The sequence below is a fragment of the Xenopus tropicalis genome, chromosome 2 (assembly GCF_000004195.4).
Source record: "Xenopus tropicalis strain Nigerian chromosome 2, UCB_Xtro_10.0, whole genome shotgun sequence".
In the NCBI taxonomy this organism is placed as follows: Eukaryota; Metazoa; Chordata; class Amphibia; order Anura; family Pipidae; genus Xenopus; species Xenopus tropicalis.
This window is the reverse complement of record NC_030678.2, coordinates 159,874,142-159,889,021: the sequence shown is the minus strand read 5'-3', so window position 1 is coordinate 159,889,021 and position 14,880 is coordinate 159,874,142. Positions and strand designations below refer to the sequence as shown.

General features: G+C 40.6%; 1 protein-coding gene across 2 annotated transcripts in view; it reads left to right on the top strand.

The window, feature by feature from the left end:
* Nucleotides 1–14,880, top strand: part of atm (ATM serine/threonine kinase) — a 61,556-nt gene that overhangs the window by 6,308 nt on the left and 40,368 nt on the right. For both annotated transcript variants that reach the window (XM_002934928.5, XM_031897311.1), the window contains exons 5-19: nucleotides 404–568; nucleotides 1,380–1,545; nucleotides 3,967–4,205; nucleotides 4,775–4,944; nucleotides 5,277–5,443; nucleotides 6,430–6,801; nucleotides 8,837–9,034; nucleotides 9,278–9,373; nucleotides 10,175–10,397; nucleotides 10,949–11,074; nucleotides 11,263–11,388; nucleotides 12,570–12,659; nucleotides 12,880–13,045; nucleotides 14,119–14,318; nucleotides 14,719–14,801. In XM_002934928.5, the coding sequence (XP_002934974.3) occupies nucleotides 404–568; nucleotides 1,380–1,545; nucleotides 3,967–4,205; nucleotides 4,775–4,944; nucleotides 5,277–5,443; nucleotides 6,430–6,801; nucleotides 8,837–9,034; nucleotides 9,278–9,373; nucleotides 10,175–10,397; nucleotides 10,949–11,074; nucleotides 11,263–11,388; nucleotides 12,570–12,659; nucleotides 12,880–13,045; nucleotides 14,119–14,318; nucleotides 14,719–14,801 (2,587 nt within the window). The remainder of the gene's footprint in view (nucleotides 1–403; nucleotides 569–1,379; nucleotides 1,546–3,966; nucleotides 4,206–4,774; nucleotides 4,945–5,276; nucleotides 5,444–6,429; nucleotides 6,802–8,836; nucleotides 9,035–9,277; nucleotides 9,374–10,174; nucleotides 10,398–10,948; nucleotides 11,075–11,262; nucleotides 11,389–12,569; nucleotides 12,660–12,879; nucleotides 13,046–14,118; nucleotides 14,319–14,718; nucleotides 14,802–14,880) is intronic.

Sequence of the window (14,880 nt, the reverse complement as noted above, 5' to 3'; positions counted from 1 at the left end):
GCTGCTGACCCCCATTTAAAAGCTGGAAAGAGGCAGAATAGGGAGGCAAATAATTGAAAAACTATATATATATATATATATATATAAAAAATAAATGAAGACCAATTGAAAACTTGCTAAGAATAAACCATTCTATAACATACTAAAAATTAATCTGAAGGTGATCCAACCATTTAACTAATATGTGGCTGTTCCATGGATACAGTGCTTCTAATTGAGTCTTTATAATTTACAGTGCCCCCATAGTTGTAGCCTTTAATGCAGCCATTAGTGTTAACATGGCAGTAATGTTAGTTCCGCTACCATTTGAATTCCCCTTTAACAGTCTCCTCACTTTACAGGAACTCCTTTTGGACTGTGTAACCACTTTATACACCAAAATCATTTTTTCTCTTTTTTTTAGGAGGCCCAAGGTTAAAATGTACTGAGCTTTTATTGCATGTGAGCAACACTGTGAGAGACCCAACAACATGTTCTGCATATGGGGCAGACTACAGCAGCATCTTGCTGAAAGATATCCTGTCTGTCCGCAAATATTGGTGTGAGATAACTTCACAGCAATGGGAAGGTAAGTAGCTTTTTAGTCTATATCACTATTGTAATATAGCAGGTTTGCATGCCCTTTGGTACTTTGAATCATGTATTAGACCAGTGATCCCTAACCAGTGGCTCAGGAGCAACATGTTGCTCACTACCCCCTTGGATGTTGCTCCCAGTAGCCTCAAAGTAAATGCCCATTTTTACATTTCTGACCTGGAGGCAAGTTTTGGAGGCATGAAGACCATGTGTAATGCCAAACAGAACCTCATATAGTCTGCTTGTCCCCATGGGGCTACCAAATAACAGCCGTTATTGGTCACCCCCTAGGAACATTTTTTCATGCTTGCATTGCTCCCCAACTTTTTTGTTTTTATATAAATATTGCTCATGGGTAGACCAAAAGGATGGCTTCTCTCCCGGACATCAAAACTTTGCATGAATACATTTTTTGCAGTGTTTTGCTATACTTTGCAATGCTTTGTTATTGCTGATGTTCTTATGGTGGGACACAGTGGGATTTGTAGTAGTAGTTTTTGTTTTTGTCTGGGAGAGATTGTGGTGTGCCATCAGCCAGTCAAACCACTGTAATGCCTTTTTAACCCTGCCTTATAGAAGCAGAAGGGGCAGGGAGTTTTATTTAAAAGTAGGGATGCATAGAATCCCTGTTTTGTTAAATGGATATCTTAAAGTTCTTAATATCTTGAAATGGTTATATGCAAAGATTTATTTTACTATTTATGCCTTTGTATTCCTTGCTGCCAGAAATAATCCATTCAGCCAGCTCTGCAGTGTGTATGTGCTGCTCTGGTCTCCACACATATTTATGTATCTGTTTGCAGACTTAGTGACCCTCTACTTCAGCTTGTATCTAAAACCAGAGAGCACTGTGAACCGCTTGCTAGTTGCTAGAATAATTCACACTCTGACCAGAGGATGCTGCCAGCAGACTGACGGACTGCACTCCCTGTTCTTCCAATTTTTTTCAAAGACAATGAAGAGAGTCAGGTAAATGGTTCTTACCCAGAAAGCAGCGCTACTGTGGTACAAGATCTTTGATTTTATATGGGTGACAGCTCACATGTCTTCATGGGATAAATATATAAGAGCTCTCGTATGTCTGCAAGTGCTGTCAAGTCCCTGCACTCTTCCCACAGTCAGTTGCATGTAAAACCTAAAGCCTATTGACGAAGGGGAACCCGGCGCTACTGCAACCTCCTGACCAGGCAGTCGGTCCAGCAAACTTTTAGTGATCTGTGTTAATAACTGCATTTTAGTTACACGCATCACTCACGAACCGAACACCAGAAAAGATGCCATGCAGACATCAAAAATATTCAGGTCCAGGTAAAAAACTCTTCATTCTGGGGGAAAAAAAAAACATGGCAATTGCCCTTGAAATTGCAGTTGCAGACGTAAATGTGCCTATAGTGTTTCATTTTGTTGGTGTCAGCAGCTGAATGTTTCTTCTGTTGAGATCTTTGTTAGGTTTCTGGGTACATCTGATCTGGTCCTTAGAATTTCTGGCTGTAAATGAAAAATGAACTCCTATCCTTGTGCCCAGTTTCCTTGTCCAGGGCAATGCCTCAAGTATCTCTTTCTTAGTACTCATCAGCCTTGTTATGTTTCCATATATGTATATATAAATGCAGTAAGAATCTAATTATAGTTAACCTTACACTTTTAATTATAGTAGAAGCGAAGATCTGTGCCCCCAAAGATGCCCCCAGTAGCTCCCCATCTTCTTTTCTGCTGATTCACTGCCCATGCTCTGAGCTGCTGTCACTTACCTGAGCTTAGGGACCGACAGATAATTATACAGATAACTACTCCATGGTAACTCAGAAACCAGTGCAATTATCATCAGAATTTAATAATAAGCCCTGTAGCATTAACTTATATGACAGGCAAACCTCATTTTCTGCTTGATAATTTTCAAAGACCCCTAAGCTTAGCTTTCCAACAGCTGCCCAGAGTGCACTGAGCATGGGAGTATCTCAGACACTTTCCAAGATGGGGAGCTCCTGTGACAAGTTTAAAAGTCCTGGATCATTGCTGCTATTGAGATGCTGGTGCAGTAAGTACAGTGTAAAAAATATGGCATTTCTGTCCATATTCATTTTTAGGGTTTAGTTCTCCTTTAACAAGAGGTTAAACATTCCATTTGTTAGTTGATTATCCATAAGGCCCTACGCAGAATGGTTTGATATCAGAAATGCCAGTGCCCACAGTATATTATTTAAATATAAACAATTCTTCATTCTTACCTAATTGACTGTTCCATAGTAATGCAACTACAATCATTCATTATTAATACAAACTAATCCTGACTAAATTGCAAATTGGGTGTACTGAATGATTTTGGCAATTGCACACAGGATGTTTATCCGTAGCCCCTAGTTTTTTTGAGAAGCGACTTCAACCAACTTTATAAAGCGGTGATGCATATGTTTTGCCAAAATTTCCCATGTTCCTTGTCCTAAACAGCATATATTTTAGTATATTTTTTACATGTTTCTGCACATTTTGGGTGAACAACAACCTGACTCCAACATCGGTAGTTAATCACAGGATTCACCAATAATTTCTTTCTAGAGTTGTGCTGATATAGGTTACAAAGATAGCTCGTAAATATATTATGACTGGTTAGGTAGCATGAAAAAAACTAACAAAAATTGATTCAGTGGAGGGCAAACAGACAAACCTTCTCTTACAAAAATATGTTGGACACTAGGGAGACTTTAGTACATCATTATTGGGTACTAGTATGTGCTAGTTTCCTTAAAGGAACAGTAACACCAAAAAATGAAAGTGTTCTAAAGTAATTGAAATAAAATGTACTGTTGCCCTGCAATGGTAAAACTAGGGTGTTTGCTTCAGGAACACTACTATAGTTTATATAAATACGCTGCTGTGTAGCCATGGGGGCAGCCATTCAACCTGGAAAAAAGGAGAAAAGGCACAGGTTACATAGCAGATAACAGATAAGACACCATTGTATTCTACAGGGTTTATCTGTTAGCTGCTATATAACCTGTGCCTTTTCTTCTTTTGAATGGCTGCCCCCATGGCTACACACCAGGGTTTATATAAACTCTAGTAATGTTTCTGAAGCAAACGCACAACTTTACCAGTGCAGGGCAGCAGTACATTATAGTTTAATTTCTTTAAAATATATACATTTTTTGGTGTTACTGTTCCTTTAAACAGTAGTAGAAATAGATGTTTGACTACCACTTCTCTCTTCCTTCTTCTCTCTTTTCTCTCTTCTCTCTTTAAGGAAATAGATTGTTCAATACAAAATGACATTATATTGATATCCAACCTGTAAAAGTTAAAATGCAAATAAAAATCATTGAAAAGAAATAGATGTTTGACTGGTTCCTTCTCTAAAGTATGGTAATGTTTTGGTGTTGCTTTGTTTGCCAGGGATGAGAGAAACCCACCTGGTCTGGATCAGATCCTCTCTGCTCTGAATGTGTTCCTTACCAGCGCCTCAGGGAATTGCCGGATGCGAGTGTGCAGGCTGGGGGAGGACTTGTTCCTCACTGTATTGCGGATCTGGACAATTCAAAGGCCTAAAGATGCACTGAAGGAGGAGATTGTGGAGTTCTTCAGGTTACTTCTTCGAATTCATCATCCAAAAGGAGCCAAGACTGTAGATGAAGGTGCAGCTTCTAATTCCTCACATTTAACTTTCCATGCAATGCGTGGTTGTTGAATCCCCTGAGATTTGTGATATGCTTGCTGCTTCTAGAATTGTATAAGGGGTAGTTCTGAGTACATTACAAGTACATTTACTCTTTTTATACTTTAAGACCCCTTAAGAACCCAAACATTTACAGAGTAGATCGAACAAAATCTTTTCCACAAAAACTATTGCTCTGTGAGGCTACAATTTTATTGGTATTTTTACTTTTTATTACTTATTTTTTTATTTAGGTCTCTCATTCATTCATTCGTACTTACTGGTCGCTAAAGTAATTTGAATCCTAGCAACCAAATAAGTGCTAAAATTCCAAAGAGATAATTCAAAACCTCAAATTAATAGAAAATGATCATCAGTTGCAAATTGTCTCAAAATAACTGTCTACAATATACTAAAATCTAACTCAAGAGTAAACAGCAACCACTTTAATATGGGAAGGGTGAAGTGCTGAAACGTCGCTGGAAAGCTCTGATAAAGACATATGGAATTTGCTTTATTAATGTTTTTAATGATTTTATTTTTACCCAGGTGCTTACGCTTTTGATCCAGACAGATGGAAAAGGAACTTGTACAACTTATATGACACACTGGTAAATGAGATCAGCCAGATAGGCAGCAGAGGGAAATATTCCTCAGGCTCCCGAAACATTGCAGCCAAGGAAAACTTGATTGAGTTGATGGCTGACATTTGTCATCAGGTAAATTTTTTGTTTTCTGCCAGAAACTTCTGAGCAATATATATTAATTTAATTGAGCTTTAAAAATATGTTGCTGTTGGTACCAGTAAATTCTGGTCCACCAAGGAGGACAGCACCACATTTTAGGAAAACGAATAAATTCTGACCTCTTGTCTTGGTCTCTGTTGAACTGGTTTTTATCTTTTCCATTTTCATAGAGCATTGTGGAAAAGGTTATTGCTTATAGACATTAATACCATCTACCTACCATAGCCCGTTCAATGTCCACATCTGCTTTATAGTGAAAAGATCAGTCCTTCCAGCCAATAACAACCCAGTTTCTCTTTGTCCAGCTATTCACTGAAGACACTCAGGTGCTGGATATCACACAGGCTGCTTTCCTAGTGACCCAAAGGGAACCATCTGGAGCCCCCAGCAAGCGCAGAAGGATTGAACTTGGGTGGGAAGTGCTACGTGACAACCTTCAGAAGTCCCATAAAGATTTTGATATCATCCCTTGGTAATATGAACTTCATGTTTTATCATTTGTGGTTTTTGAATTATTCAGCTTTTTGTTCAGCAAATCTCCAGATTTAAATTAAAGCAGCTATCTGGTTGCTAGGATGCATATTACCCTAGCAACCAGGCAGTGGTTTGAATTAGAGACTATATTATGAATAGGAGCTTTGAAGTTTGAATAAAAAGATAAATAATAAAAATGATTAATAATAAAATTGTAGCTTGGCAGAGCTATAGTTCATGGACCCCCTATTTGGTGACTCCTATTTGGAAGCTTGAAAGAAGAAGGAGGCAAATAATTAAACTATAAAAAAAAATAAAGAAACCAAAAAGACCAGTTGAAAAGTTGCTAAGAATTGGCTGTTCTAAGCAGAAAAATGCATGTGGTCAAGATGGGTGCTCTCACAATAGTATGAGAATCCATAGGCACATAGCACTAACTAATATCTCAGTCCTAAAAACAACTCCAAAAGCACTTCAGGGTGGCCCCACTCAATATATAAATTTATACACTATTTGTGAAGCATAATAAAATAAATATTTACAAATTAGATGAGATCTCAGCATATTATAAATACAATTACTTTTGTCCAGAGAAGATTATTAGGTAACTGAAAATTATTTTCCTGCAGACAGAAGTTATAATATGCTGACATCTGCTCTTTCCTATTGGTTCAATAGTGGTTCAGTAGTGGACCACCAAGGATTATCTACTGTTGAAACAGCACTTGGATTCTGATTTCCTATACAAGAGCTGGGATTTTCCTACTGCTTTTACTTAAGTATCACAATGCCCAAGGGGGGTATGGTATGCCACCCCTATCGGTTTTGGCTAAGTTTCCTACTAGGCAGTGCCAGAAGTAGCCCTTGCCTTTATGCACCCAGGTCCTAAGTGATCATATAGAGAGAAAAATGAATAAAGTTACTTGGATTTTGGCAGTTGTGGTCATTTTGTTATTTGACAGTTTCTGTATTCAACGTTTCTAGGTTACAAATTGCAACCTGCTTGATTGCCCGATACCCAGTGAGCCTGCCTAGCAATGAGCTGACTCCATTACTGACGGTTCTACACCAGTTACTTGCCCAGCAGAGACGAGGCGAGAGGGCCGCTTATGTGCTTCGCTGCCTAAAAGAGGTTGCCGTTTGTCAAAAGCAAAAAACAGATGTGAAGATCACACCAAAATCAGATCTGTACAAACTGTGGTCTAAAATCTGGGCTGTTACGTTGCGTAGCATCAGTTCTCCCCAAACAGAAGAGGAAAGTTTTGCCTTACTGGGCTCCATCTTACAAGGAGGTCTAATACCGGCTGACACAGATTTCTGGAAGATTTTTTCAGGAGCTGCTGCCAAACCATCCAGGTGCTTAAAGAGTTTTAAGAAGAAGCTAAAGGTCGAATTGTATTTTAAAGATATGTTTCAAAATTTAAAGTTTTGTTGTGAGAATTTGCTGCTGGGACTTTTCTCCTCTATCACCAAAAAATTACCTTCAGATTTAGGGTGCAGCCATATAGAACCCTATATTCTTTCTTTTTGCACAGACCCTGACCAGTGCTGCCTTCAGTGTAATCACAGCTGTTCAGCTGTGAGATAAGTTAAGTAAATGTTATTTAGTTTTTAGGTATCACTAGGGTGTGGCACATTGCACATAATTGCATTTTTGGCTGTATATAACCTTGCAGTAAACAGAGCTAGAAACTACCTGTGGCCAATTTCCAATAGGATATAGCTCATCAGAGCCCTGGAATCAGTTAATAGAGCTTCTCTAGCAGAATCCTGCATTGAAATCCGTTTTTTTAGGGCTCTGGCACACAAGGAGATTTGTCGCCTGCGTTTTTCCTCCTGGCGCTTTGGCGACAAGTCGCCACGACAATACCCACGAAGAGATTTCATGCGAGTTGAGCTCCAGGCGATCTGCTACCCATGGTACACTCAACAGTTAACCCCCCCCTCATGTTTACTTAAGTCGCTCAGAAAAGGGTCTGTGTGCGATTTGAAACAGCAGGCGATTTGAAGTAGCCTCGTATGTTTTGACGCTGGCGATTTCCATTGGCGTCTTGTCGCTCGTCTTGTCGCCAAATCGCTCTTTTAAAAATCGCCGGCGACAAATCTCCTCGTGTGCCAGAGCCCTTAAAAACACAGATTTTTTTATATGTACTCTGATAAACTTCAGTCACACTTTACTGCTGAGCTGCAAGTTGGAGTGATATCACCCTCCTCCCAGCAGCCGATCAGCAGAACAATGGGAAGGGAGCGAGATAGCAGCTCCGTCTTGTAATTAACACTTTTTCTGCTTTTCTGCCCTCTCCCCCTTTCTCTGTGTGTTGTAAATGAGCCCTCTGGTCTCAAGTGTACAAAAAACAATGTTATGGAACTTAAAGGATAAGGAAAGCTAAATTCACTGAATGCTGCCCATATATTAGACACCCCCAGTAAATTTAGCAGAAAGGGTAGCCACGGTGCAGATGAAAGGGTAGCCATTTTGCAGCAGAAAAAGTAGCCACGTGACAGCGGAAAGGGTAGCCACTGTGCAGCAGAAAGAGTAGTCACGGTGCAGCGGAAAGGGTAGCCACTGTGCAGCAGAAAGAGTAGTCACGGTGCAGCGGAAAGGGTAGCCACTTTGCAGCAGAAAGAGTAGTCACGGTGCAGTGGAAAGGGTAGCCACTGTGCAGCAGAAAGAGTAGTCACGGTGCAGCGGAAAGGGTAGCCACTGAGCAGCAGAAAGAGTAGTCACGGTGCAGTGGAAAGGGTAGCCACTGTGCAGCAGAAAGAGTAGTCACGGTGCAGCAGAAAGGGTAGCCACTGTGCAGCAGAAAGAGTAGTCACGGTGCAGTGGAAAGGGTAGCCAAAGTGCAGCAGAAAGAGTAGTCATGGTGCAGCAGAAAGGGTAGCCACTGTGCAGCAGAAAGAGTAGTCACGGTGCAGCGGAAAGGGTAGCCACTGTGCAGCAGAAAGGGTAGCCACAGTGCAGCAGAAAGAGTAGTCACGGTGCAGTGGAAAGGGTAGCCACGGTGCAGCGGAAAGGGTAGCCACGGTGCAGCGGAAAGGGTAGCCACTGTGCAGCGGAAAGGGTAGCCACTGTGCAGCAGAAAGAGTAGCCACTGTGCAGCAGAAAGAGTAGCCACAGTGCAGCGGAAAGGGTAGCCACTCATAAAATGTGAATTGGGGTGGCCTCTGGGTGCCCAAAAATGAAATTCCGGCCCTGACTGTAGAGTAAGAGTAACTGACATGTTCCCAATAGCTGAGTATATAAAAAGTTGGTGAAATAGTGATACATACAGTATTAACCACAAACCTGATGCCATTGCAGAGCTAAAGAATATTATTAGTGTGTTTTAACACCATCATACCTGGCAGAGGAGGCAAGGTTTGCTTGAATCTGTGTGTTTCCTTGCAGCCCTGGGGTTCATTGCTTGGCTGTGGCCCTCACCTCATGTTGCCTCCCGGAGCACGTCAGTGTGGGTTTCGATAATCCCATGCATGAAGCCAATGGCACTCGAAGCTCTCTGAAAGAAGAAATCATAAAATGGCTGTTGTTTGGTCATCTGGATGATGAAATGGAAGACACTAATGAGCTTTCTCCTGTCATAAGCAAGTTAGTATACAATACATATATACATACATATACGGCTTTAGTTATTTGGGGTACATTCAAAGATGGAATATTCCATGTATACAGTGAGCAATATCCTGATTGTCTCTAACTCTTCATATCTCATGAGCTGGCATAGAAGGTATATCAAGTAAGAGTATTACAGCTCACAGCTGTTATTTGGTTCTCTCTGCTCTTTATGTTTGTGCTTCTGCATAACCTTATTATATATTATCATACACACAGGGACTTCTCCTACCCTGCTCTTCAGAAAATTCTTGTGAGTCTGACAATGAAGGACTCCAGAGCTGCTATGAAATTCTTCACAAGCCTTTCTCAGTGGTAAGGCATTATATTTCAAATTTTGTTTATTTTGTAGGAGTTTTACAGTTAAAAGAGAAAAATATGGTCAATGTATGACTTTTTCAGTTAAAGCCCTTTGTGTAGCCTTTGGTCAGGCACTCATAGCATGAGTGTTTCCCCCCCCCCCCCCATTCCGCCCCCATGAGATCTGCTCATTTTGTGAGGTCGCCAAACAAGCATATCTTCTCCAGATTTGCCCACCTAAGGTGGGTGATATCAGGCTAATCTGATTGTTTGGCCCTAGGGCCAAATGATCAAATTAAAACAGCGGGCATAGGCACCATTGGACCGAGGACTATATCAACAAGCCAATGCGGTCCTGACCTGCCGATTTGACAGATAAGCTGCCAAATCGGTCTAAAGGACCCAGAAATCTGCCCATGTATGGCCATCTTTACTCTGGTCTCTCACACATTATGTATTACAGAGACGTGCATTGCAGTGTAAGGGACCGCCACACAGTCCAATCCCTTCTGTTTAGCTACACAAAAGTGTTACTGAAGTGAACAGAATCTCATTCAAGGCGTATACATCTAATGGAAAGCAGTTCTCTGATCTGTTAGTTTGCCAGTAGCTGGAAAGGGGCTGGTTTAGAAGAACTGACCACTAGAAATATCTGTCCCATGTACCTAAATTGCACTAATGGGTCCAGATAATCAACATTCCATGTTGGCTTGCACTAAAGGTGCCAGCTCTCTTCTCCCCTCCAAAAAGTGTATAAACATAACATATTGGCTGTTATTTATTAATCATGACTGTGTACTTTTTCATCCTTCAAAGCTCACACATCAAAAAGGAAAATGACGCCAGTTTTGCAGATACAGAAGAACTATACTTACATACCTCATTTAGTGAAATTCCAGGGGGGCCTCATGTGGGTCCTATGGACGCTGACAGAAATGGAAGCTCTCCCTGCCTGACTGTGAATTTAGCTATAAGAGAGAAACTGGAGCAAGACCTGCTCACCGTGTCTGAGCAGCAACTTAACTCCTACTCCTCTGAGGTACATATCTGGTGGCTATAAACATCCCTCGCAAATTAGCTTAAGCGAATGATTCATATGGTGCTTTTCTCCAGTGGGACTCAGAGCAAGCAAGGCAGCCATTATAGGTACACTAAATATGCCGGGATACCAGGAGATTTAGTGACTTGTTGAGCGTCACGGAGTTAAACCAGAATCTCTAGTAGTATATCCCACATCTATAAAGCTGATCACAAACTCTAGGCCATCTCCTAGAGTAGTAAGGAACATGCAAAGTCAGGTAGGAGGTGACCAAGTGGATATTGCTATATACATATAAATAAATGAATAACAAAAAAATATGTCCTGAAAAATATGCCTGGAAGACACAAGGGCATGTTTTTTGTTTTGAAGATGTATTTTAACTACATTAGACCTGTATAACAAACTGCTGTTTGGTTGTTAACCCCTTAAATTATATTCCATTCCATTATCTATACCATATATTTATGGTACCATTTATACCATATATTTATACAATTTCTACCAAGCTATTTCTGCTAACTTGTTGGCTTGTTGCTGTTTTATTCAAGGCCACTCCACCTGTCAATCTTGTCCGATGTGCCTGCCTTTTGACTGGGGTATTGGGTTGTTACCGCTATGCAGATATTATCACTGAAGAGGATGCCCTTAAATCCAATTTATTTCAAAAAGCCAAGGTAAGTGCCTTTTTTTGGGGAAATGATGTTGTATAGGGCCCAAGTAATGCACACACAACTGAAAGTAATATTTTGTTTACAACCACTGACCATTCAGTCTGCCAGTCAGTATCTGTGTGGAAACAGTGGGGATGTTGAGGTGAATGACCCTTATTCATGCAGCTCTTGGCCTTGTGTGTTTCATTAAGATGCTGATGCAGTGTGCTGGGGAGAGCATTGCATTCCTGAAGGCAAAACTGAATGAGGATACCAAGATCAGCTCCTTGGCAGTGCTGTTAACTCAGTGTGTGGCCTGTGTATGTAACTGTGCAAAGGTAATGTAGACTTCTGCTAATCTCCTACTTCCAAAAAAAAAAAAAGTTAGAGCCCTGCACGGGTCCAGTTGGGCAGACCCATGCCCCCAACCGAACCAGCTGACCCGCAACCTGACCCGAACCCACTAACCTGCTATGCTCCATTCCTGCCGTCTGCAGTCGTTAGATTCTAACCTGATCTGGAAACCGGAAGTGACGTCACTGTTGGCCTGAAGTGACTTCACTCCAGAGACAGATCAAACAGCTCAGAGGAAATGATCTTTTTAACTGGGGTGGGTAGAGGGATGAGAGCCTCTGTTCTAACCAGGTACCCATAGACTATCTTTATAGGAACTCATTGTAAATGGGCCTATTCTAAGCAACTTTTCAGTTTTTCTGTATAATTAAATAATAAATGATTATAGGCAATAAACTCCTAAGAACTGGATATTTTAAATAATTAAAAAAAACAATAAATGTATAAGTTTAGGATTCTGCTGTGTACGTCATACAAAGTTCATTCTAATTTGTGCATTATATACCTGTCAGTTAACTTATTTCCAGTCTGTAGGGAAGCACCCCGTAATATTTCTGTTATAAGGAATCTTTCCTTCAAGCAGAAATTACGAACAGATTTTTTAACTCGAATTTTGCAAATGTGTATTTGTTAATTTAATCTACATCATCCTAAAGGGAATATAGAATTTAAAGGAACAGTAACACCAAAAAATGAAAGAGCTTTAAAGTAATAAAAATATAATGCACTGTTGCCCTGCACTGGTAAAACTGGTGTGTTTGCTACAGTAATACTACTATAATTTATATAATAAGCTGCTGTGTAGCCACGGGGGCAGCCATTCAAGCTGGGAAAAAGGAGAAAAGGCACAGGTTACATAGCAGATAACCGATAAGTTCTGTAGAATACAATAGTGTTTTTTATCTGTTATCTGCTATGTGCCTGTGCCTTTTCTCCTTTGAATGGCTGCCTCCATGGCTACATAGCAGCTTATTTATATAAATTATAGTAGGCTTTCTGAAGTAAACACACAACTTTTACCAGTGCAGGGCAGCAGCACATTATATTTTAGTTACTTTTATACACTTTCATTTTTTGGTGTTACTGTTACTTTAAAGGCATCAACTATTCTTTCCTATTCAGTTGCTGCTTTCACCACACATTCATTCTGTTTTTCTTGTTACAGAACAGTCCCATGTGGTTCCTCACAGATTTTTTCCTACGTCTTTTAACCCCAAGAATGTTAAATGACTTGACAGACATCAGTAAACATTTAGTAAGTAACATTTATAGTACTGAACATTAAAGGGGAACTATGGAAAAAATGAAAATTTAATATAAGCTTCACTAAATGAAAATAGCACCTTATGCGCATTTTGCTCAAAGGCAAGTGCTTGGCAGTTGAACAGGAGCTGGGGGGCAGGTGTGGCGGAACTATTCCTGTCACTGAAGTCTTCCTATCCTTGTATACTGTCTGTAATTTGATTTGCCTGTAGCTTACCAACACTGGAGGATCGGTGGAGGCCGGTGAGCATGATTTAATAGATGATACAGATTCCAGAATGGAGACAGAAGACCAGGGAGCTGTGGACCTGTTTGATGATCATTGTGTTGCTGAACCAGCTGAAAACATGGAGTTTGGGGAGCTTCAGAATGTTACTGGTAAGTATCCTGATAAGGAGATATAATTCCTAATTAAAAAAGCAATGGGAAATATGCAACGTTTAAGAAAATGGCGCAGGTTCCCTGTTTTTTGCACCATGTATGTTTCCCCGCAATTTGGGTTGCGGGTCCATGGTGGGCACGGGGTTGCCCAACCGGACCTGTGCAGGACTCTACCATGAAGTGCAGGTCTTTGTATTCCTAGAATAGCACGCAAAGAGCTTCCCCTTGCTCTGAATACTGTACTGCCTACGTTCAGCTTAACTGCAATCATATGGGAAAGGGTAGTATGCATGAGTCCCCTGAAACCATTTATTTTAATGATATATATCCCCTACCTGTATTTCATAAAAACAACAACAAAAAACAGACCAGTTGGAAATATCTTACAACAGCCCTGTCCACATTATAGTGAAAGTTAAAGGGGAACTTCAATTTCTGAACCAAAATTTGTTAAAGAGCCCCACACGACACAGAAACCCCTAATATACCTGTATACCTGCACTGTTATCTGTTCCTTCAAAAAGTATGAATAAATACGATTTTTATATGCTTAAATTCAGCTGCAAAACAGTTCTTCTCTTTCTGCATCATTTGAAATCCTGGCAGGGGAGGAGGGACTAAAACATTGAAGTTTACATTGCGTGTGCAGGGAATTGTGGGATTGGGAGGATGCAGGCTGAAGGCAGGCTGAGGACAGTCGACTACTGTTACATTTTATTTGAGTCTCAAAGTAGCCAGCCAGATCAGCAGGGAACAGGGAGCGGGGCTTAGGGAACTGTTCCAAACCATATTATTACATTAAACATCATGAAAAAGCTGCATAGTTGTAATTGATATATATTGCTTGAAATTATGTTTACTTTTTAACCTCTAAAGTTGTATTTCCCCTTTAATTTCATGGGAAACTACCCCTTTAGTATGCAGTGATTTTCCTGCAGAATTGGGCTGAGGACAGCAGAACACCTGTGTTTTATGGCCTCACCTCTGTGGTTTTATTAATGCAGTAGAGGCATCAGCACAAGTGCAATGTTCCCAAAGTGCTAATGTTCCCTGTGGGACTTTCTGTGCAGGAGCAGTGAGCCCCCTGTCGGAGGAACATCTCACCAAGCCGGAGGCTGTCCTGCTGCAGATCCTGGAGTTCCTTTGCCTTTGTACATCTGCTGCTCAGAATCACACAGTCAACTTCCGACCTTCAGATACCCGCAGAAAGCTGTTAGCCCTGATTGATAACAATGCTCTGGACATTAACAAGCCGCTGCACCTTCATGTGGTAAGCTGGGCCATTTAATAATTAGGCATATGAGCACGGTCAGTGGGCTGAGAACAAACCTCATATTGCATTATTTAAAGAGTTATGCATTATATGGGCTGCTTAAAAGTCATATCTTTGTTAATATATGTGTATATATGGCTTCTACTACTATCAACATTAACTGCTGTGTGCCTTGGGTAGTCATCAGATTTGGGTGATGTATTGCTTAAGCAGAGCCAAAGCCAAATATCCTCTATGATGCTCAGTGGCACTCGTCTGATTAGACATGGTTTAAATTTTGCTGGTTTCATCTGGAATGTTAATTACTTGTATTAATTTACATGGATATTGACATACATTCTTCAGTACATATTCTCACTGTGTCAGAAGGTGTTTATTTCCATTTCTTCTTTTGCAGTTCTTACAGCTCTTAAATGAGCTGCCCAAAGCTGATGTGCCACTGCCTGTTGATGAAATTATAACGTTGCTGAAGCCACTTAAGTAAGTGGTTCCATTGCCTTGCCCTGCTTATGTGGTCTGACCATTGCCCCCTAATGTGTTTCATGACCATGACAATTTC